This window comes from Budorcas taxicolor, chromosome 9 (genome assembly GCF_023091745.1).
Source record: "Budorcas taxicolor isolate Tak-1 chromosome 9, Takin1.1, whole genome shotgun sequence".
In the NCBI taxonomy this organism is placed as follows: Eukaryota; Metazoa; Chordata; class Mammalia; order Artiodactyla; family Bovidae; genus Budorcas; species Budorcas taxicolor.
In genome coordinates this window covers 10,931,390-10,956,874 of record NC_068918.1, presented here as the reverse complement: position 1 = coordinate 10,956,874, position 25,485 = coordinate 10,931,390, and the positions used below count along the sequence as shown (strand labels likewise).

Sequence of the window (25,485 nt, the reverse complement as noted above, 5' to 3'; positions counted from 1 at the left end):
CATCTCTTCCACTTGTCTTCGCTAAGGTTCTGCCTATTCATTAAAAAAAAAAAAAAAGGCTAGTTATTGCATTACATGGACAAGAAATTCACCCTGGCCAGTGATCTATGTTATTTATTCATTTATTTATTGGCCGCACCATGCGGCACATGGGGTCTTAGTTCCCCGACCAGGAGTTGAACCCCCACTCCCTGACCTGGGAGCACAGAGTCTTACCCACTGGACCCTGGCAGTGATATCTGAAATGCCAGGGAACAGAGAGGTTGGAAACCATAATAATTACCCTCGTGTGATGGGTAAGAGCGAATCCTAGGTCTCAGGATCAGAGCCCAGATTTAAGTCATACCCACCTGACCTGCCAAATAGAAAAGGGGAAAGGAAGCCACCTGTTTTCAACACTGATGAAATGCCTCTTGCACCTGAGTGAGCAGGGTGGGGGGCAGTTAGCTCACTCAGGGGCCCCGCAGAGGGTAACCCAGGGGGACACCACCACACCTACTGGTGACCAGCTGATACCCCAATCCCCCAGGAGCCACCATGACCCAACAGCTGGATGGCTGACCACTGGTGTGGGTGGGGGTGGGAGCTCTGAGAGGAGCCCCCTGTTGGTTCAGTGCCTAGGGTTTACTGGTGGCTACACATTTTCAAAATCAGCCTTGAATGGGGGAGATCCAAAAGCAGAAAATTCCATTTCAGGCTCTATTTTGAGTCTATTATGAGAATGAGGTTGATGATTTCCTTTGAAGATTATTCGTGAAAAGGTCTTTTCTCATAAGTAGGTACCACAGGGACCTCCAGATATCCATAGGAAGGTGTGCCCCCGCTCCCCCACTCCCAACTAGGGTTTGGACAATTCAAGGAAGAGAGAAACGTGGGAAATCAGTATTTTAAGTATCAGCAACTCACTTGAATTCTTTAAAAACGTATATGAGCAGAGTGTCAGTAGCTACAAGGATGTTTCTGGGCACTACTAAGAATGCAAAAAGTTGGAAGCAAATGTGGTGTCCAACATATTCATTATTATGCAGGCACACTGGCTCTGGATGTCTGTCCTGCACGGACGTTTTTTTCTTTAATGTAATTAAATTTTATTCTGAAGCATGACTATATATCATCCCATTACACACACACACACACACACACACACATATACACACACACTCTATATGGGACAGTAGCCTTGCAGGCCACCACTCTGTCACTTTCTACCGTCCTATGTCCCATCCACTCTTAACACTGGCCAGTGTCTACACCCGGGTGCTGAATGTTCTTTTCCTATTGAGCTTCTCTCCCCTCACTGTTCCTCGGAGCAATCAGATGCTAATGGAATCTTTACGTCCCCTGGTGGGCTGCTGCTGCTGCTAAGTTGCTTCAGTCGTGTCCGACTCTGTGTGATCCCTTAGATGACAGCCCACTAGGCTCCTCTGTCCCCAGGATTCTCCAGGCAAGAATACTGGAGTAGGTTGCCATTTCCTTCTCCAGTGCACGAAAGTGAAAAGTGAAAGTGAAGTCGCTCAGTCATGTCCGACTCTTGGCGACCCCATGGACTGTAGGTAGGCTCCTCAGTCCATGGGATTTTCCAGACAAGCATACTGGAGTGGGGTGCTGTGTCCAACTCTATGCAACCCCATAGACGGCAGCGCACCAGGCTCCTCCATCCCTGAGATTCTCCAGGCAAGAATACTGGAGTGGGTTGCCATTTCCTTCTCCAGTGCATGAAAGTGAAAAGTGAAAGTGAAGTTGCTCAGTCGTGTCCGCCTCCTCGAGACCCTATGGACTGTAGCCCACCAGGCTCCTCCGTCCATGGGATTCCAAGGCAAGAATACTGGAGGAGGGTGCCATTGCCTTCTCCCCCGGTGAGCTAGCCTACCCTGTCTTTCATGTGCTTGTGCTGCAGAGACGGTAGGAAAGACAGGAAAGGAGGCTCCATCGTATAGTGTATTACACCCATGAAAGCTCCATCTAGGCCTTAAGAGTGTAGACTGTATAATGAATTACTACCAAGGTACAAAATAAATAGGGATTCCCAGGGGGCTCAGTAGTAAAGAATCCGCCTGCCAATGCAGGAGACACGGGTATGATCCTGGGTCGGGAAGATCCCCTGGAGGAGAAAATGGCAACCCACTCCAGTACTCTTGCCAGAAAAATCCCAAGGGCAGGAGCCTGGAGGGCTACAGTCCTCGGGATTGCACTGAGCACACATAAAAAACCAGAAATGGGGGAGATGCTGATTTGCTCTTAGAGATACCTGCACTTCTCTCCTACGGAGCTGAAGTATGAGTTGCTATTAACGCTTAAGGCCTTGGCTGGTTTATGGGAGCAGCACGTACACTGCACCACAGCCCTCTGCCTGGGCTCCACAGGCTCCTGCTCACGTCTGATTCACTCAGGAGTCTGAAAATGGGGGTCGGAATGGGTGGGGATGCCCAGAGCCCTCACTGCTGATGGGATGGTCTCCTGAAATCAAGCAAACCTCAATGGCATCAAAACCAACCTTGGGACTTCCCTAGTGGTCCAAGGGGTAAGACACCATGCTCCCAATGCAGGGGGCACGGGTTTGATCCCTGGTTAGGAACAGAGATCCCACATGCGGAGCGGCCAAAAGTACATAAATGAGCTCTATGCCTGTGGTGATAGTTACACAGCCCTGTAAATATACCAAAAATCGCTGAATTGTAAAAACAAGTGAAATGTACGGTATGTAAATTATAAATCCATTAGAACATTTAAAACATAAGACCAACTTTAATCCCACGACCACAAGTTATGGGAGAATGCATATTTTACAGATCATAGGTTTCCTAAAAACTTTCTAAGAGAATATAAAGATTTTCAAAGAGTAAAAAAAGCCAGCCCACAGAATCTCACAAGAATCTACATCTTCGGGGAAAATGAGAACAAAGATGGCAAGCACACAGTATTTTTCAAAGATGTTTGCACAGACACTGTCCACTGGATTCATGCATCCATTAGACTGCTCTTATCCCAGTTTTTTCCAGTTCTTTGAAGATAAATCTGGATTGTTTAATATCTTTGTATGAAACACGTTATAAAAATACTTTCATTTTCCCAAGGATTCCAATGTTCTATCTTTATAAAAATAGCTTTAAGAGCCTTTAAATATTTTATGTGTGGGTTTTGCCTCTGTTTAAAACATGTGCACAGAAACCACCCACCACCATCTGTGGACTTACTGATGTATAACAAAGCACAGTTTCACATTGGCGAGGAACTACAGGTGCTGGGATGTAATTTATATTATTGATAGTCTCTGCCTTCCTCCCACAGGTGTTCCAGAAATGGTACAGATCCCGGGTGGCCTCAAAAGGCCTATTACTTATAGACATCAAAGTTTCCCAGTAATGCTGTTTCATTTCAACTCAGTGTTAAAAATAGATGCTTTAGAATTCGGTCTCAATTTGAAATACAGTCAAAAGCTCCACTGCCATGTACACAAAGACTGCAAGGAAATACGTCAAAAATGTTCATGTGGTCTTCTCTGGTGACTTTTTATTTTCTATTTTACACATTTTGCCTTTTCCCAATTTTTTAGAATGAGTCTAGGCTATTTTCATAATCAGAAAAAAAAAGTATTTTCTGAAGGGGAAATAACACTAAAAATATTACCTTATTTAACAAAGAAATGGTATTTTTTATTTTGAAAATGAATTCATGTGCTTTACAAAGTTACAATAATATATATCATCTATAGTTCTAAATGTTAGAAAAGGTTGAGGCTTTTACATTTTCTAAAAGACATTTGACACAATAAAGTGGTTTCAAAAACACTTGGACTAGTTTGGGAATTACCCTGTTTTCAAGGTTGACCATTTGTTATTGCAAATCATGTCCTTTCCAATGTAAATGACTTAAATAGGAGAAGACCTTAAAAGCATGGCTTTGATTCTTTTTCAAAAAAACGTAAAGTAATGTGAGCTTGCACTTTTTAAAGTAAGAAGCACCTATGATTTTTGGCTACCTTAAATTTTTCTTGGAAGAAGGAAGTCCAAATTATGAATAAACTGAATTTTAAATAAAGATAAATTCTAATGTATAGCAACAGTTAAAAATGAGACAGAAAGAAAGAAAAAAAAAAGGCATCTTTATGTGGCTTTACCCTGGGCAGTCCTAACTGTGCCCCTGAGAAAGCAAAAGCTGAAAATCTGGAAGACTAGCCATACACTCCTTTTACCTCAATCCCTAAGAACAACTCAAGAAAATTACATTTTAAAACAAGAAAAGATTAACCTACCTTTGACGCCAACTGTGATTTCAGGCCTAAGAATGAAAAGACTGTGTTGCTCTCCTTGGATTCAAAAAAACTGTCATAATCCTAGAAAAAGGAGAAGCAGAAAATAAACAAAAGCAAACAACCATCTTTGTACTTGGTGCTTTTGACAAAGTCTTTATGTCAATAAAAAATGTACTGCTGTTCCATCCAGGCCAGGGAAAAGCTACATAAATCCACTGGATTTGCTCTGTTTGAGTCTCAACATATGAGCATGATGATGAAGGCAACACATTTTTAATCCAAAGCCTGTGACAGGAATTAAAATGTAAACCATCAACAACAGAAAGGAAGTCAGAACATGCTGACTCGCGTGTCAAACTAACATTTATTTGTGTGGAGTCACTCTGACCCAAGATTTTTACTTAAGCATTTCAATCTGGAAGGCAGTCTCCCAATTCCACTCTTGATATTTTGTTATGTAGGGCTTAAAAAAAAAAAAAAATCACTGCATGAACAGAAAAGTTGTAAAGGTTTCCGTGTGTCAATGTGCATGCTTCTATTCTGCTTTTGAAGTTTCTCCACATTCTTTGAGACTATGTCTTCAGAGAGAAAAAAAAAAAAGATCAAGTAAAACCTCAAGGAAGAAATATTCTCTCTAACATTTATCTTTGCCTCAGACACAGAATCCCTTTTCTCTTCCTACTTTTGAGAGAGAAGCCATCAAGGGGTTCTGCCCAATGTTTTCATTACTTGTTTTCTTTTCCAGAGTCTGCCTGTAAAATACTATACAGTTGCTAAGCTGATGTGAAGGTGGTGGTCGGGGGGTCTTAAAATCTGACATAAGTCCCTTGGGTCACTTTATGCAGAGGATAAACATTGCAAACAGACAATGACCAGCATCAGTGGTGGGCATTTGCTTTGGGTTCGGTGTCTTATCATCACCACATCATTCAAAGGTTATTTCATAATTTTTAATGGGAGAGGTTTTTGCAAAATTATTAATTTAATTTTCGGGGTCTTCACTGCTGTACATGGGCTTCTTTCTCTAGTAGCAGCATGCGAGGGTTCCTCTTCATCGCGATGCACAGCCTCTAGGTAGCTTGGACTTCAGTAGCTGCGGCGCATGCACTTAGCTGCTCCACGCCATGTGGAATCTTCCGGGAATGGAGAGGGAACTCATCCCTCCACCGCCCCCGTCCCATCCCCAGCCCACCACCCCCATCCCACCTTGCCGAGGAGGACTCTTAACCACTGCACCACCAGGAAGTCCAGCGTATTATTTAATCCCCACCACCAGGTTAGAAACTGGCTCAGAGCAAAGAATTATGGCACCCAAGGTCGACAGCCGATGCATAAGAGGACTGAGATTTGGGCCCAAGTTTCATTGGTGTTGAAATCAACGCTTTCTGTATTCTACGATGCTTCTTGCCCAAGAGGAAACCAGGTATGGGGCACCCTGTACATGAGTCACTGAGCCCTAATGAAGCTGCTGCTGAGCTGGGTCAATGGCATTACAAACACTTTTGAAACCTGTCTAGGAATCTAAATGAGAGTCGATGACTCAGAATGGAGATCTGCCTCTTGCAAAGCAGGCCTCGGTGGATGAAAAATCTTTAAATGATTTGCCTTTGCGTAGACTCTGTTGTCCAAGTGTTTTAGTAAGTTGAGTCTCATCTGCTTGCAGGCAGCTTGATTTTTTGTGCCCAGTCATCCCAGCCCCAGGGATGCGTGCACAGCTCCTTCTGTAGATCTTGGAGCAATCACTCCTGCTGTCATTTCAGATTACCCCTGAGGCTAGTCACCCCAAAGAGCGGCCTTCCCTGACCACGCCAAGAAGGAGAAACACCTCTAAAGAGGGAGACTCTTCAGCAAATACTTCCTTGGAAAATGGAGTTTAAAGCTGAAATTCTTTAGAATCAACAGAACTAGATAAGTGAGGGGCTGGGATAGGAGCCTTTGGGATAGGAAATAACACCAAGGAAGGGCAAAGCTGGCAGTTATGACTGGGATCAGCATGTGCCAGACTTTAGAAAGCAAGAGAAAGATTTTGAATTTTACCTTAAGCACGAAAGGAAATCATGTGCGGGTTCTGAATAAGGGAGCAAGCAGAATGATCTATATAGTAAGCTCCCTACATACGAACCTTCAAGTTGTGAACTTTCAAAGATTCGAATGTATGCTTCCATGTCCAATCACGTAAGTTCACATGTCTGGTTATACACTGTCCTGAGTGTGCACCCTCTACAACTGGCTGTGCTTTTGTGTACTTGTATGTGCTTCTGTGTACAAAGTACAGTAAGTACAGTATCTTTATTCCAGGCACAGGATGTCTGGAAGCAAGCATAGAAGAAGCGGTACAAAGCTGACTGTGTTAGCAGGGTACCTAGGCTAACTCCGCTGGACTCCTGAACATACTGGACTTATGACCGTGTTCTCAGAACAGAACTTGTTTGTATGTAGGGGACACGACTAAAGCAACTTAGCAGCAGTAGCAGCAGCATAAATGGAATACAGACAGTACTTTGCCAACAAAGGTCCATCTGGTCAAGGCTATGGTTTTTCCAGTAGTCATGTACAGATGTGCGAGTTGGACTATAAAGAAAGCTGAGTGCCAAAGAATTGATGCTTTTGAACTGTGGTGTTGGAGAAGGCTCTAGAGAGTCCCTTGGACTGCAAGCAGTCCATCCTAAAGGAAATCAGTCCTGAATGTTCACTGGAAGGACTGATACTGAAACTCCAATATTTTGGCCACCTGATGCAAAGAGCTGACTCATTTGAAAAGACCCTGATGCTGGGAAAGACTGAGGGTGGGAGGAGGGCAGGACAACAGACGATGAGATGGTTGGATGGCATCACTGACTCAATGGACATGACTCTGGGTACACTCCAGGAGTTGGTGATGGACAGGGAGGCCTGGCATGCTGCAGTTCATGGGGTCGCAGAGTTAGATACGACTGAGCGACTGAATTGACTGAACTGATAAATGGAGTAGAACCTTTAACAATTGTGAATCATTGTTGTACGCCTGAAACATACAATATTGTAAAAACTATAGCTCAATAAAAAAAAAAATTTTTTTTTGGAAAAAAAAAAATTAAAGAAGGTCTGAGCTTTGTGACTTAAAGGGAAAGACCAGAGGGAAAAAGCAGGTTTGAGGATAAGGTTGAAGCTGACTTTCAAAATGTTAAATTTGAGAAACTGTATGAGACACTGAGTGAAGAAGATCTCAATGGAGCACTTGGAAGTTTCAAATGACTCTAGGTATTATAGATTTCATAGAATTTTTTTTTCACGGAAAACTTTTAATAAAAATTATATCTCAATTTGATGTAGAATTTAGGCAAAATTCCATGAACTGAAAATGTTGTTATTGATAGTCTTTGTAACAAAGGTAGTTCTAAATACTTGAGTAGCATTTTACTGGCCTTGGTTTAGGAAATAATCCTCAACACGTACTTTCTCTACCTGATCATTTGCCGCTTATATTCAGTGTGGTAACAGGAGGACGAGTGCTAAACTACATCCAGCTTATCCCAACCTTTAAGATGTCTACCATGTGAAAACCGCTGGACTTGTTTCTCTCCACACCATATTCTGCCACTATCTGATCTAAATTCTTTCCCTTATGGAATCTCACTCAAAGCCGTGGTTCTAATTAAATTCAGATCCCTACCTCTGATTCTCCTATCAACTCTGATTCCAAGTAAGCAACTGTTCATAGACTCGTTAAAATATATTTTTTCTTTAATTTAAAAATTATTTAATTATTTATTATAAATAATTTACTTGATAAATTTAGGTGTTTATTTTTAATAAATAAACAAACAATATTGTTTATTTTAATAAACAATATTGTTTAACAATATTTGTTTTTAATAACTAAAATTTAGTTATTTAAAGAGATAAAATTTAGTTATTTTTAATAAACATTATGCATTTATTTCAGGGTCTTTGTTGTTGCGTGGGCTCTAGTTGCGGCGTGCAAGCTTCTCATTGCGGTGGCTTCTCTTGTTGCAGAGCACGGACTCCAAAGCGCAGGTTTGAATACTTGTGGCTCGTGGGCTTAGCCACAATGTGGCATGTGTTGTCTTCCCAAACCACGGATCAAACTGGTGTCCCCTGTGCTGCAAGGCAGATTCTTAACCACTGGACCAGCGGCGAAGCCCTGCTCATAGACTCTTAAACATAATGGTTCTAAATGGCAATTCATGCTCTTCCTTCTATCCCGCAAGCCAGACTTCTCAGAAGAGTGGCCTCGCCACCTAACAGGCTCTACCCGTCAGAAACCGAGGCGTCAGAGAGCTCCGCTCTTCCCTCAACCAGTAACTATCTTACATATCCTTTCAACCTCTCTGTTCTTCTACATCGGTCTCATTGCCCTCGGTCAAGCAGACATCTGCAATAGCAGCTCAACACACCAACCATCTTCCAGTCCAACCTATCCCCCCAGTCATTCTCAAGTGAGCATGTATTTATCCTTTAAAGCTGTAAATCGGAGCTCTGTGGTAACCTAGCGGGTTGCGATGGGGTGGGGGGCGGGAGGGAGGGCATATATGTGGACACAGAGCTGATTCACTTCACCGTACAACAGAAACCAGCACAGTATTCTAAAGCAACTATACCCCCGATTTAAAGGACAAAACCCCTAACAGAAAGCAAATGCAAATCTGATCATATCCACTTAAGTCCTCTCCTTCAAGACTGACTGCTCCTTGGGGAGAAGAGGGGATTGTATGAGAGTTGTGCGACAGCTGTTGTAATTCTTGACTCTCCCTAACCTTCTACATCAGCTCCACAATCGAGTATGATCGACTCTTCCTCCAAAATGGATCTCCAGCCTGCCCACTCCTGTCCACTCCATCACAATGGCTCTGGTTCTACCTGCACCAAACCAGCGTCTGTCACACCTTCGTTTCTGGGAAATTGAGTGGTACATACAAGCAGACAACCTACTATCTAAGTCACCACAGCGACCAACTCATTTAACCTCCTCAGACGGCTTCTTACTTCTGTATCAGACTCGACCAAAGCCCCCTGAGGCTCCAGAACTCGATAGAATGATGGCGCATTCAGTGAAGTTGCTCTTAAAAGGGCTGTCAGCTGCTGTCCAGATGTAAAGTCTAGCCCACGTATTCCAGTTCCTAGAAAATACCTGTTTGAAGAGTTTACCCCTCTCTGAACAGGAAACAGATTTAACAGAACAGGTAAGGGAAGGGCCAAAAGTGAGAGGAAAAAAAAAAATTGAGGACTAGTGACTTTGTTATTAAAATGTTATCCCTGCTCTTGAATTCAGAAAGACCTTTTTGCCTGTTTCTACGTAATGAATAATCTCTGATGTCAGTGTGAAAACAGAGGAATAAAAAAAAAACTAATAATATAAAAAATGAAAAATAAGAAACAGTGCCTAAATCAATCTCTACAGATGTAGTGTGAATTTTCTTTCAAGACCAAAGTGCTAACATGAAAATATAGTGCATGCAGAAGATTAAAAGGCAAGTTACAACAAGACTTAGTATGTTTAATTCAGGTTTCAGCGTTTATATTAAAAACCTTAATCTTAAAATGATTACAGTTCTCCACATCACAAAACTAGAAATAAAGTCACCTCTCACAAGCGAGTTTCATACATATAAAACAAGACAGCCTATGTACACATACAGAAAAATATGTAACATTATAAACGATCCATTTAACCACACTGAACCAACACTATTCTTAATAGGAGGTGATTTTAAAATTTCTAATACTATTTTACTCTTAAAAATTAGATCAGTCATCAACAAAGAATAGTCATCAGCCAAAGTTATTTAGAAATGTCAGACATTTAGACATCTCAGAACGGCAACATTACGTATTTATATAAAAAATTCTCTTAAACTGTATTTCTGCTATAAAAGTTATAACCATTACTTTTAGTTTATGAACCTTTAACATATCACACTCTGGCCAGAGGGCTTCTGACCTGAATATTAAATCAAATGCTGCCAACAGTTTAGAAATTGTCACTTAAGGTAATTAATTTCTTCTGGAGTGACGAATACAAAATTTGGCAATTAACTTTAAAAGCAAAATAATTCAAAGGAAACTATTTTTAAAAGTCAATGTGAGAACAGTACCTGACACACACCAGGCAAAGAGGGTGAGAAGCTGTGTCTGTTAATAAATGACCAACAGATCATGTTTTAGGTAATCTCATGCTAGTAATGTAATTTGAGTAAGTTCTATTTCTACTCTAAGTTACTTATAGATTTTAAATCACTATGTAAAACATGTACCTTCTGACATATAAAAGCTTTTGAGCGCTCTGATGAATCTTGAATTGTAAGAAGTTATTTTCTTTGTCATGTTGAGACAAAGAGTAAGTGATTGATAATTTAAAATTGAGATCTTCTTAATACCTTCTTTTAGAGATAATAAACTAAATAGTATGATCTAATTTGAGTAAAACAGTATTCGAAATTTTAAAATCACCTCCTATTAAGACAGAAGTTTTTATAGTATGGCCTTAGGCATTCACCAAAAAAAGAGAAAGATTGGCTTTCTTAACAAAATTCATTTCTATTGAAAAGAAAACACACTAGGGCCTATACTGCAAAAGTTAAAAGCATCGCATTTTTAAAACTCACCATAAAGTTTCTAAATGGGCTTGCTGAATTTCTTACACTCAAAAACACTCTCTATAAAGTGTTTGTAAATACGCATCTGCAAACTGCACATTCCTGTGACTACAGAATATAATAATCAGTTAACATCACCTTGGGAGAAAAGTACAAGTACATAAAGCATATACGAGAAAAAAAAAAAACCATTAGTTTCAGAAGCTGGTACATTTAAAACAAAGGCTGAAAAATTCACTCTGCTTCTAGTACCAACTACTCAGGGAAAGAAAAAAATTCTGGGCTATAAAGATATCAACATAACTGAGCAGTTACAAATGGGATATTTATCTAAATGCTGCAATTTTAAGAAGAATAGAGCTTAAACAGCTGTTAAGAAAAAGGGGGAGAAAAGCTTCCATTACCTATACTTGGGTTTGCTTTTCAAGTGAAAACCAATGTTAGAGACATTTATAAGCTCATGATAAAATCTACAACAGGTAGAGCTCACAATAGTTTCATTCATCCACAGAGCTTACTTAAGAACATTACCCGTTCACCACGGTTAGACTATTATGGACTGGACAAGCATTTGAGACAAAGGCCTTAAAGTTCTTTGCCCTTTAAGTGTTCCCTAAGAGAATGGCCAGGAAAACCCACAGCAGCCACTCTGAAAAGCGGGATCGCTTCCCACACTAAGTCGATGACAATTATGTGACAAACCCGTATTATTTCTACACGCCAAGGGCCTTTCCAAACAGAAGGCCACAGGGAGCACAAACAACACGTGGCCCATAAGGAAACAGTGGCAGCAACCACCTCTAAATGAGCCAAAGAGAATGTGGTTTACCCCAAAGAAGACATTCTTTTAAAACAGTCTTGCTAAGACTACAAGAGTTACTGCTGCTCCAAATGCACACAGACTTCTTCCTGAAATTTCTTTCAAGTCTGAGAGTAGCCTCTGAGCAGAAAGTCTTCATTCAGTGGTTAAGGACCATTAATGCTATAGTCTATTTTGCGAAATCTTGATATAGAAGGAAAAAATAGTTGACGGCTCCAATCCTGGGAGGACAGGCAAGATGCAATTGTCTAAAATAGCTTTATTCAACAACTTTTAGGCCAAATACCAAAAATATGAATAAGCCCAAAGCTAAAGATTTAAGATTCCTAACTTACGTTTAACATTTCTGACTGCTCTGATACAAGAGGGCAGAGCAAGCAAATACACCTACCCAAGTGCCCATTGAAACCGGGGGGGGAAAAAACTTTGTGTTAAACATAGCAAAGGCAACCAGCAATAAAAGTTTAATAAATACCCAGAAGAGTAAGTGCAAAGGCTAAAGTCAGTTACGAGAATCTCTCATTAATAAAGTCATTCTTTAAGCCACAGGAATTTAATAAAAAAGGATTATATACCCTCCACTACAACTGCTAACATAACTAAACAGTTCTGTAGAGAATAATATGTGTAAAACAATATAAATGTAACATACTTCCATGGTATAGAATAGTTATTACAGTACAGAAGACAAGTCACTGTTCTAAACGTTAGCAATGCCATATGTGTGTACCCACAGGATGTGTGTGCATGCGTTAGTAAATCAAAATGGGCGAGAAATGAGAGAAGCTATATGAATTCCAATTTCTCATCCTCTAAAGAAAAAAGCAAATACTGTCCAATTTAAAATCAAAGAATAGAGATACTAGTATCTCTAGTATCTAGAACATAGAAACAGATGAGAGAAACATATCTTCGTGTTTCTCTATCCCTCTATATCTATGTTTTCAGAGAGGTGATAACTTCAAATCACAAAGCAGCCTATCTCATAAAAGAGGCTGTATCTTGGGAATCTGGGGGAGACTCACCTTTCACGATGGACCCTCCTGTCGACAGACTTTATTATCTTAACACTGATATTAACATGGTGTTAGTGCTTTTCAGTTTTGTTTTCTTTTCCTTAACTGCGTAGGCTCAGAAAAGAGGAAAAAATTTAACAAAAGGAAAACCGCCAGTTTGGATATCTATTAAGATACACTGCTAAGCATACAACTGGGGTGCCCTGAACGGATGGAGATGTTCAACATTCAGAGCACAAGCCATCGTTTTCATGAAGGACACGTGGCAGGGATGTGTCACTGTAGAATATTGAGACAAACATCTCAGCGAGGTGAAAATGGGAGATTAAACATTTATAGAGAGAAGAATAAAAAACAGGGTTATACAGAAGACAGAAAACTGAAAAGAATATCTAATTAAAATGCTATGCTTCTGGGCATCCAGTAATAAAGAGGGACCGATATCACCCTTCCCCCCTCCACCCTCTAGTATCTGTAAGGATGTTGCATTAGATCATTTACGGTAGAACATTTGAAGAAAAAGATTCCCCTTGACTAGATCTCTGATCTTTTAGACAGAAAACCTTGGAATATAGATTTTCAAATTCAGATCAAAAGGTTCCTAAGAAAATTCTACCTGTGGTGCAGGTGAGCTTCTAACAGAGGTGATTTCCCCAATAGATGTCATTGTAAAATTTAGAAGATAGTTCAATATGCTTGCTTTTGAGATATTTGGCTTTGAGTTTTATTAATAAACAGGAATGCAAAATGCTCAGGACCTTGACAGGGCAAGATCCAACAGAATGGGTTAGCCACTTGCTTGAGTGAAAACATCTGTGGAGCTATTCACCCATTCCTAGAACCAATTTTTGTTAATATGCTCTATGTCCCTAGTGTTCTCGTAGGTACCAGGTACTAAGATAAATATGCCACGGAGTCTGCTGAGGGTGAGCACAAGCAACTCAGAGACTGGTTGAAGGCAAAGTCACGAAAAAAAATTCTAAGTGCTAAAGGTCATGTTGAGAGTAATGAGGCACAAGTTTGGGGCACGATACGGGGGATAGGGAATAACCAGTGTCCTAATTAATTAGAGAGAGTCGACGAGTCCCATCTGAACAGAGCTTCGAAAGAGAAACAGGACAGAATTTTGTAGAAGGTAAAAATCACAGGCCTTGTTAATCAAGGGAGTATGCAGATGAGGAAAACGGGCGTGGGGTGACTTTCAGGGCTTTGCCTAGGACCCAGATAAATAACATCCACGGATGCTGTAGCCTTGAACCTATATAAACAACATCCATACTTTACAGAGACAGTTGCCATCATCTTGTGGATGATGACAACTGGATTTTAACTTTCCTTTTTATTTTTCGTACTGACTCTAACAAAAATCCTATTAACTCATAATTACTGCAGACAACTGGACTTCAACAGGGGCCAAGCTGCTCTCCTCATTAAGTTCTAAGCCATTGTGCCAGACAATATGCTTAATTTTCCTGAAGGAGACTTGAAAAGCTAATTCTATGTTTCTCCAATGAGACTGCAACTGAACTCTAGGAAGCATAGGTCATGAAGGGGTCCATGAGCTAGGAGATTAGAATGGTTTGCCAGTTAACAAACTATTGTTTCAAATTGCTGAAAACAAACCAAATAGCCCACGGCAGGTGGGAGGACAGATGATAATTAACTAAGTTCTAATAACCCTTCTAATAATCTTTCCAATCCAGGAATCGAACCTGGGTCTCTTGCATTATAGGCAGATTCTTTATCATCTGAGCCACCAGTGAAGCCCTCTAATAATCCATCCAAGGAAATAATATGCAACGTCTAAAAAATTAAGTTTGCAATGACATGGAAGCTATTTTTGTTGGAGAAACAAAGCCAGACACAAAATGGTAGATACAGTATGCTCCCTCATGGTCCTGGAACCACTCCCCTGCAGAGGCCAGTTCAGTTCAATTCAGTCGCTCAGTCGTGACCGACTCTTTGCGACCCCATGGACTGCAGCACACCAGGCCTCCCTGTCCATCACCAACTTCCCAGAGTTCACCCAAACCCATGTCCACTGAGTTGATGATGCCATCTAACCATCTCATCCTCTGTCGTCCCCATCCTCTGCCCCCAATCCCTCCCAGCATCAGAGTCTTTTCCAATGAGTCAACTCTTCACATGAGGTGGCCAAAGTACTGGAGTTTCAGCTTTAGCATCATTCCTTCCAAAGAAATCCCAGGGCTGATCTCCTTCAGAATGGACTGGTTGGATCTCCTTGCAGTCCAAGGGACTGTCAAGAGTCTTCTCCAACACCACAGTTCAAAAGCATCCATTCTTCAGCGCTCAGCTTTCTTTATAGTCCAACTCTCACATCCAAACATGACTACTGGAAAAACCATAGGTTTGACTAGACGGACCTTTGTTGATAAAGTCAATTCTCTGCTTTTTAATATGCTGTCTAGCTTTGTTGGCAAAGTAATGTCTCCGCTTTTTAATATGCTATCTAGGTTGGTCAGGGATGACTATATGTACGTGTGTGTGTAACCTTTTTTAAAATAAAATTACATGTATGAGGTAGGGATTTGTAAAACTAATAATTAAAGGAGTTGGTTCTTCAGTTTCAGAAAAGATTCTAAAATATATCATGCAGAGACAATCTTTTCAAAAGTTACATAAACACTGCACTTGGGAACAATACAACTGCATACATTTAGGTATTCTAGTGTGCTTCTGAGCCTCTACCCACAGTTAGAAAATGCTGACATATCTCGTTTCCTTTCATACCTAACAAAGAAAAGCGGAGGAGACTCCACAAAGAACCACTGCTGGTCATTTAGCATTTCTGTGCCTCCTGAAGCCTACCCTATCTGTCATCTACGCTCAGACTCCAAGTAAGCAAGGTAATATGGGAAAAGGCAGTCACAGCTGCCCCTCAAATCATTACTCAAACAAAACTGGTCAACAGCATTAATGTAATGTTATCTGGTGAGCAATACACCCAATGCTTAGGTACAAATTTAATATTTTGCAAGTAAGATCTAAAAGTGCAAAAAAAGTAATTCAATAGTTTTAAAACAATAGATAATTTTATAGGTTGCCTCATGGAAACTAATCAAAAGTCTGCCATCTGTCTCTTAGCCGAACTGCCCTCTCTTCATTAGACAGAATGCTACATGAGTAGTTCTAGCCACAGATTCCACGTCACTTCATCTCTCTCCCGCACTTCACCCATAACCTAATTCTAAGTATTGGCATCCTTAGCCAAACACATACCTGCTCATCTCAGTTACATGAAGGGTCACTGTGTCCTCCTCTGCTAGATGGCGGATCCACAAACTGGTTAACATGACCCCCAAGTCAAATAAAATTTGGCTGCATTCCCATTTCAAACTCCCAACTTTTTAATAAAATGAAAGAATTAATAAACTTATTTAGCAAAGTTGCAGGACAAAAAGAAAAAAACATATAAAATTCACTTGTGTCTCTACACACTAATAATCAACAATTGGAAAAGGATGTTAAGAAAATAATTCTATTTATAATAACACTAAAAAAAAAAAAATCACTTAGGAATTAACCTAACCAGGAGGTAAGAGACTTGAACACTAAAAACTGCAAAACAACGCTGAAAGAGATGAACAGAGACATGTAAAATGAAAAGACTCCAGTGTGCACAGACTGAAAGACTTAATATCGTCAAGATGTCAACGCTGCCGAAAGCAATCTAAAGATCCAGCATTTCCATATCAAAATTCTAATGGCATATTGTTTTGCAGAAATAAGGAAAAATTCTAAAATTCATACAAAATCTCAAGCCAAAACAAGTTTGAAGAAAGACAAAGTTAAAGAAATCACACTTCCTAATTTCAAGACATATTACCAAGTTACAGTAATCAAACCAGTGTGGTACCTGCATAAAGACAGGCATATAGACCAGTGAAACAGAACAGAGTCCAAAATATAAATAAATTAATAAGCCCTCACATATATAGTCGAACAATCTTGAACAGAAGCATCAAGATCACTCCATAGGAAAAGCACAGTATCATCAACAAATGGTAATAGGAAAACTAGATAATGACATGCAAAAGAATGAAGCTGGACCCTTTTATACCATATAAAAAAATCCGCAAAAAATTAATTAATTATAGACCTAAACATAAGACCCCCAAACTACAAAACTTCTAGAAGACAACATAGGGGAAAAGCTTCATAACACTGCATTTGGCAAGTAATGATTTCCTGAGTATGGCTCCAAAAGCCCAGGCGACAAAATCAAAAACAGCCAAACGAGTCAGTATCAAACTTACCAAGTTTGTTCATCAAAAGATACAATCAAGAAAAGTGAAAGGCAACCTAAGAATGGGAGAAAATATCTGCAGATTACATATCTGATAGGAGGTTAATATTCAGAATATACAAAGAATTTTTACACAGTGACAAGAAGTCAAATAACCCAATTAAAAACTGGGCAAAGGACTTGAATAGACATCTCTCCAAAGACAATATACAAACAGAAAACAAAGTATAGGAGATGTTCAACATCACTAATCATCAAAGAAATGTACATCAAAACCACAACAAGATATCACCTTATACCCATTAGGATGGCTACTCTCAAAAACAACAACAGCAAAAAACCCCCAAAGAACAGAAAATAGCAAGTGTTGGTGAGGATATGGAGAAGTTAGAACTTTTGTGCACTATGGATGGGATTATAAAATGGTTCAACCACCGTGAAAAACAGTTTGGCAGTTCCTCAAAAAATTCAAAACAGAATTGGCATATGATATGCAGCAATTCCACTTTTATGCATGTATCCCAAAGAACTGAAAACAGTACCTTGAAGAGATATTGAAAACCCATGTTCATAGCAGCACTATTCACAATAGCCAAGAGGCAGAAGCAACCCAATCTTCATCACGGATGAGTAGAAAAACAAAACGTGACATACACATACAACAGAAGCCCCTCAAAATTCATACATTGCAACACCAATTCCCAAAGGAGGCAATTAAGTCTGCAGAGCCCTCTTGGATGAGATTACAGCTCCACTAACCCCTTCACTACAAGAGGATACTACAGGAAGTTGGCAATCTGCAACCCAGAAGAGGGCCTTCACCAGAACCCAGCTCTAGTGTAACCCTTACCGTCCAACCTCCAAAACTCTGAGAAATAAATTTCTATTGTTCGTAAGCTACCCAGTCTGCTGTATTTTGTTAGGATGAAGACATACATGATGGATGAACTTTAAGGACACTGTGCTATGTCCTTTCACGTAGCACAAAGGACAAAGACTGAATGGTTTCACTTCTAGGAGGTCTCTAAGCTAGTCAGATTCAATAGATATAGAAAGTAGAATGATGGTTATCATTCTACAATGATAGAGGACAAACAGGTGTATTTAATGAGGATAAGAATCTCAGTTCTGCCAGATGAAAAATCCTGGGGACCTGTTTTACAGCACTGTGAAGATACATAACATGACTCAACCGTACATTTAAAAGTGGTTAAGACAGTAAATTTGGGGGCCTTCCTGATGGTCCAGTGGGGAAGACTGTGCATCCACTGCGGGAGGCAAAGGTTTAGTCCCTGGTTGCGGAACTAAAATCCCACATGCCGAGTGGTGCAAAAACAACAACAAAAAAAGTAAATTTGATGATAAATATTTTTAAGAAAAAAAAATATAAAGAAATCCAAATCTTTTATTTTTTTTCCTTCCTTCTAAATAGGGAGGGAGAAAAGAAATGGGAGGAAATGTTTTCATTTTGTGCAGATGTGTGCATTTTCATTTCTGGTGCATTCCACACATGCCAGTTCCACAGACAGAGAACAGAGTATAAACCTTGAACATGAGGATCTGAGCTTTCTGAAATAAGAAAAGCCTACATGTTGGGATGCTGATCTTTAGGACTTCATTTCCAGAGAAGAATCTTGCTCGTGGTAGGACATTTCAGGGAAATAGAAAGAACCACCAGTCTGCGTCAATAAGTGTTCTTACCCACAAAATGAAACAGACACTGGAAACTTGAAAGAAATATATAAAGGTATAGGGGGAACTCAGAATCCATATTAGGTCTGGAGATCCAGTTTAGAAAACAAGAGGAACTTCCACGTCTGGGAAGCCAAGAACACATCCAGGCCAAACCCCAGGACCAGCTTCCTTAAGGCGCCAAACATACAGCGTCCAGCCGCCAGGTTACACCTGGCCCCATCACTCCCTGATACTCACTGAGCCACCTCCAACTGATGCTATTTCTGCATCATTTCCTCAATGTCCAGATCTAGGGTGGGAAGAAGCCATGCCAGGACGCTTTCATTTGGTGGGAAATTCCAAAGGCTAAAGGCAGGATTTTCAAGTGTTAAAGGAGAGAGAGGGCAATTGTCCACACTGGTTAGTAAACAGCTTAGCAGCTATGAATGTCTCACATGCCTAGCTCATCCAATTTAAAACAAAGTAGTAAAATTTCCAGCCAATTTAGGAAACAGGAGAATCTTCATGCTTACTGGAGCCTGTCATTTGCAATACTGCAGGTTTCCACAGGTTATCCAACTAGATAAGACCACTCATCAACTGTCACTGGGCAAAGAAAGGTGCACAGGAGCAGGTGGTTTGAATGAAGCCATGGTTCAATGCCCTCTAATTCTTTTGTTTTTCTCAAAGTTGAATTTATTGGACCTCGATAAAAGCAGACACTGTCTTCAAAACTGCTGCCAGAACAGACTATAAAGACAGAATGCACGCACAACACTGCCTGCCACCGCGGGACTGACTCTGCTCTAGCAGAGAAGATGCCTCTTACAGGGCACAGCTGATAAATATGGAAGCCTCTAGCCAGCTGCCAGTCCACATGAAAAAAAACTCCATAGACTCCATAGGGCAAAGATATACAGAGATTTAGAAAGTCATGACGAAGTGAAAATAAAGAAAAGGAACTAACTTTATTCCACATCACATTCCTTTTTATTCTTTAAATACATTCCTCTACTCAAAAGGGCCCTGAAGACTTTGGCTTTTATGGTGACAAAGCAAAGATGTCTCTACCTGCCTCCTCCTAACAGGGCTATGAAACAACAAGGATTAAAAACAACTCCACTTCAAAAATAAAACTAGGAGACGCCAACAGTCCTGAACCACATAAGCAGCAAGTGGGTAGAGAAATGGAGAGACAAGTTGAGAGCAGAGGATGGTCACACTTCAGTGTCTGAAGAGGCAGCATCAACAAGAAATAAGCTGCATTATTATATAAGAATAAAGGTCACTATTTTTGTGGATTTTTTTGAGTCATGATCACATATTTTATTGGGAAAGTGTATGGTAACCAAGGGTATATCCCACTCATGATTACTAGAAAATGTATCAATACTTTCATGCCTACAGGCCAAAATGAGATATTAGTTGAAAATTTGTGTAAACTGTACAATTCAAAATAAAGCTGCTAGGGACTTCCCCGGTAGTGCAGTGGCTAAGACTCATACTCTGACGCTGGGGGCCCAGGTTTGAACCTTGGTCAGGGAACCAGATCCCATATACATGCCACAACTAAGAGTTTCCACATGCCGCACATACCAATGGAGATGGAAGATCCGCATGCAACAACTAAGACCCAGTGCAGCCAAATGAACATGTAAATATTGAAAAATAAAAGAGAGCTATTAGTTAAACAGTGCAAGAAAACTTAAAACAAAAATCCAGTGGTTTTGTTGGATTCTGTTCCTCAAATTCTGCAGCTGTGAAAATGCCTTTATTCTGGTCTTGTAATTGAGTGGTAATTTGGCTGGGTATAGAATTTTAGGAGTACTTTAGAAACAGTCATAAATATCCTGGGAAGTAAGATAGATACTATCATCCTTTGTGTAAAGATGAGAAAACTGAGGTATAAAGAGATAAGTGACTTTCCAAAGGTGTCAAGCCAACACAAAATGGTACTGAACTCAAATCAGTGTCTAGCACCAGGTTCAATTTTCTCTTCATGACATGCAAAGACGCTGGGCACCATCTTTACAGCTTTATGTTTCAACATCTCATTCTCTCTCATGTTCATGGAGACCTGTTTCCTTTTGAGCCACCTAAAGCACTGTTACCCTGTTTCTCCATTCTAGCGGCAACCCAGTTCTTTACTCCACCTTAAGTACCCTCACATTGTAGCCCCTCCCTCTTTCCAGGCCATCCTTAGAGAACTGCAATGCAGGTCTCAAAAGAAACACTGACTTACGTACTTAGAGTACTGGCAGAAAGCAAATCCTAACTACTCATTAGAGAAATTTCTCAAAAAAAATTTTTTTAACCTAAGGAAAATACATAATTAGTCAAAAATGCCTTCATTTTCTGAATGCCACAAACAGCAAGAAGGCATCTGTTATATTTTAGCTGTTCATAATGACCCAGAAGAACCTGGCAGGCTCTTGGGGTGCAAGAGTTGGACATGACTTAGCGATTAAACCACCACCACCACCAATGATCCACCTGGTTCATGATCATCAAACAGCAAAGCGCTGACTTATAATCAGGTATTAGCAGTTTTTGAGAAATAAACATTTAAGAACATACCCTTTTCATTCTGTCCCCCAGAATGTATGAATCAAAAAATATGCTTTAAAATGTAGAACACAATAAACACGCATATACACAGCTTCTCTTCCCATCCCCTTGTCTCAAAGCAAACAGGAAGACATAGCCTGTGACCTTGGACTCACACGCCCACATAACTTCACTCTCTGTTAGATCTGTGGACCTGGATAGGTACTAGGTGAGGAGGTCACAGCCTGCACTGAAAAATCCCAACCGCACCCCAGGCAAAGAAATGATGTGGGAACAATCCAGCTGCTTACTCCACAGTATTGGTCATCATTAAATATCTGAGGCGGCAGAGGGTTGCCCTGAGCAGGCTTCTTCTCCGGGGGGATGTTCTTATACATCCACTGCCTCTGCTCTTCTGACATTGTGATGTCCACCTCCTCAAACTCTATCTTGTTGGCTTCCAGAAATCTAACCACATCCTGCTGTTTCTTCTTTATCTGCAGAGAGAAGACAAATACATAAGGAGAAATGCTCCTCTGAAACCATATGCACAAGTTTCCCATGTGAACTAGATTTGACTGCTCATTGTCAAAGGCCCCTGAGCCACCCCTCCCCCCAAAAAGAGGTGATTTTTGCAGACCCCACACACCACCCACTCCCTGGTTATCAAGCGGATGGCTAAGTAAGCCCTGACACAGTGATTTCTGCACAGAATTCTGGGGCACATCTCAGATGGTCTGGGAGGGACAGACTAGGTCTGAGGTGGGAGATTCACTTAGCTTCCTAGGGGCCATAACCACTCCCCCTCCCACCCCTCAAAGTTGACAGGTACAGTCACAAAGACCCCCTGTGCCCCCAACCATTTGAAAACCATATATAGCCCATCTGAGATGTTGACACTTCATTGATTCCTGGGAGTGGCCACATTTTTATTCCCCCCAGCAGCCTCTTTCAGATATTCCATAGCTGTCATCAAAGCATTCTTTCATCAACTCACAAGAGGAAAATGTTCTCCACTTCTAAGATGAGAGTGAACAGCAAGCACCACCTTACTTTGAACTCCCTTTCTTAACCCTTCTTGTTTCTCTGATCTTTATGTTTCCTTCCAGTCACCAGGGGTCAGGTGTGCTCTTGAAGAGCTGCAAACACCTGTGCCAGGTTTTCCAACTGTTATAAATCTTTGTTTTTTAAGGTATGTATTAACAAACCAAGATGGGGTGACAATATTCAGTATCTTCAACACAGCATATGAAACATATGAGTAAACAGGTGTGCTTTTTCTAAATGATTCTGGGAAACATGCATAAAAGCCAAACAAGGGAATTCCCACGGGGTCCAGTGGTTAGGACTCCATGTTCTCACTGCCGACAATGCAGGTTTGATCTCTGGTTGGGTAACTAATGACAGACATTGAACATGACATTGAAGCCGCTCAGTCGTGTCCGACTCTGCGACCCCAAGGACTGTAGCCTACCAGGCTCCTCTGTCCATGGAATTTTCCAGGCAAGAGTCCTGGAGTGGGTTGCCATTTCCTTCTCCAGGAGATCTTCCCAACCCGGGGACCGAACCCGAGGCTCCCGCATTGTAGGCAGACGCTTTACCGTCTGAGCCCCCAGGGAAGATCCTGCAAGATCCTGCAAAGCCGACATGCAGCCATTAAAAAAAAAAAAAAAATTAAGAGGTGAAGTAAATGTTATAATGGCCAAAGGAAAGAATCATTTTGAGAAATGAAGCAGCTAGAAAGACCTCCCAACACAGAAAATAAAATGCTGAACAACCAACCTTCACATACCAATAGCCCCAACCAATCCCTCCCAGCCCCACCCCCCAATCCAACTCCTCCCCCAAAGCTTCCGTGACATGTTTCTCTGAGGTGGAAGTCTGTTAAACGCCAGGAGGACAGAGGCATTGGGAAGCCCATACCTTATATACGGAAACCCAGATCACTGGGTTCAAGTCTATGAATGAATAAGGAGATGGCATAATTAGTACAGACAGAAATAAAAGGCTGGCAAAATATGACATCTTTAAGCTCAATATTATAAAAAGAGAGAATTGCCATGTGGTTGTAAATCCAAGTTGAAAATGCCATTATCTTAATTTCTTGAATTAAGCCATTTCTCATGTCTGAAAAAGTTAACTTTTTCTCCTCATACTATTTCAGAATATATGTTATTTTGTAACTCCAATGTGCAAAACGTTATCAGCCTTCCTAGTTAACTTTTCCTTACAACCCTACCAGGCAGAGTTCATCATCCCTGCGGTTGAAAGTGTTCACCTATTTTGATCAAAGTCCTAGTGGGTGTTCCTCTCAAGACAATCATGTCATTGTCCTAAAATTCTTGTTCAGTGGACCCCCACTGATCTTTGTAGTACAAACAAAAGGTTACCTACAATTTTACTATCCAACAGCCACTGCCAAAATCTAAACAGAGAAAAGGGTCCTGATTTAATGTCCCTGTTTGGAGCTCTACATACCCAGCACATTTCAATCACTCATAAGTGTGATCAAAAATGAAACTTATCCTGGTTTTCCATATATAAGGTACGGGCTTCCTTGATGGCTCAGATGGTAAAGAAACTGCCTGCAATGCAGGAGACCTGGGTTTGATATCTGGGTTGGGAAGGTCCCCTGGAAAAGAGGATGGCTACTCACTCCAGTATTCTTGCCTGGAGAATTCCACGGACAGAAAGAGTTGGACACAACTGAGTGACTAACACTTTCACTTGTCACGTGTAAGGTATAGACATAAAATAACATCCACCACTACCCCAAAATGTGGGTAAAGGGTCAAACATTTTCAGTATGAGGATATATTGAGACATATACACAACTTCTTTACTCCCCAGCCTCCTGACCCTAAACACACAGACACAGACACAGACACAGACACAGACACAGACACACACACACACACACACACACACACACACACACACACACACACAGTATTTACTGTTGGACTATAATCCCCTACAGCCCACCTGATCGTTTCTTTCACAGGATCACAGTCAGTAAAAATAGCTGCACCCACCCATTTCATTCAAAAATATGAGCACTGCCTCTGTCATTTAAAACTTTTTTCAAAAGCACTAATTTTAATATCTTCCTGGCAATTTCATCATGAAGATGTATAAAACTATTACTCTGTTGTTTAATACTCAGCACCCTTCTAAGTTTCACCACGAGAAACCATATCACGTGAACATCTTTATAAATCTTTTAAAAGTATTTTATTTGTTTATTTTTGGCTGTGTTAGGACGTAGTTGCAGCTCTCTAGTTGTGGCTCATAAGCCTGGTTGCTCTGCAGCGTGTGGGATTTTAGTTCCCCGACCAGGGCTTGAACCTGCGTCCCTTGGACTGGAAGGATTCTTAACCACTGGCCCACCAGGGAAGTCCCTGTAAATCTTTGATGGTATCTCTCAACACTATTTTGCTTCCCTCATAGTCCAGTCGGTAAAGAATTTTCCAGCAATGCAGGAGACCCAGGTTCCATTCCTGGGTTGGGAAAACCCTCAGAAGAAGGAAATGGCAACCCACTCTGTCCATGGAGAATCCCATGGACAGAGGAGCCTGGTGGGCTATAGTCCATGGGATCACAAGAGTCAGACACGACTTAGCAATGAAGCAGCCACCACCACCTCAATACTATTTTAGGACAAAGCCCCATGAATGAAAGCCAGATGAAAGGGCAAAGACATTTTTCAGACTCCTGAAGGACTCACGCTAAAAATGTCTTTCAACACAGCCACCTCAATTTACATTCCCAATTTACATTCCTCAAATTACATTCCTCAATTTACATTAGCAATGTCTAGGAGAGTCCATGTCTCAACATCCCTCTTCCTTAAAACCAGGATCTGCAAGCTGTATTGTAGAATATTAAAATTCAAAGGGCATGGGGTGATGGATGTTAACTAAACTTATTATGGTGAACAAATCACAGTGTATACATACATCAAACCATTATGCTATACACCTTAAGCTTATACAGTGTTCTATGTCAATTATACCTTAATAAAACTGGTGGGAAAATGGTCATTACGCTAAGAAGAAAATTCAGATGCATCATTATACCCTATCAACTTTCAGGAAGCAAAGGACAGGTCATCACTCACTCTGGCAATGGCTGATGGTAGCATCAGGAGCTAAATGCAATTCTATCTATATTTTAAGAGAAAATCAGAAGAGGCATGACCAGGTTTATGTGCAAAGAGACCACTTTAATACTATGCATCTTAGAAAGAAATAAGGAGGGACTTCCCTGGCAGTCTAGTGGTTAAGGCTCCATGCTCCCAATGCAGGGGGCAT

At 40.7% G+C, this 25,485-nt stretch overlaps 1 protein-coding gene across 1 annotated transcript; it reads right to left on the bottom strand.

The window, feature by feature from the left end:
• On the bottom strand, positions 1–22,821 carry SH3BGRL2 (SH3 domain binding glutamate rich protein like 2). Its single transcript, XM_052646082.1, has 4 exons — positions 22,774–22,821; positions 21,484–21,669; positions 4,253–4,333; positions 1–33 (listed from the first exon to the last, which is right to left on the bottom strand). Exons 1-4 carry the CDS (start codon positions 22,819–22,821, stop codon positions 22–24), a joined length of 327 nt encoding a protein of 108 aa, XP_052502042.1. The 3' UTR covers positions 1–21.
• Between the last annotated feature and the right edge of the window lie 2,664 nt (positions 22,822–25,485).

What these genes read in the sequence shown, in the direction of transcription:
- SH3BGRL2 (XM_052646082.1), bottom strand. Translation starts at nt 22,821, where the DNA reads ATGTCGGCTTTGCAGGATCTTGCAGGATCTTCCCTGGGGGCTCAGACG. An exon ending in CTTCCCTGGGGGCTCAGACG is followed by an intron (nt 21,670 to 22,773) that starts GTAAAGCGTCTG and finishes TTCTCTCTGCAG; the next exon opens with ATAAAGAAGAAACAGCAGGA. An exon ending in ATGATGACCAATACTGTGGA is followed by an intron (nt 4,334 to 21,483) that starts GTAAGCAGCTGG and finishes TCCTTTTTCTAG; the next exon opens with GATTATGACAGTTTTTTTGA.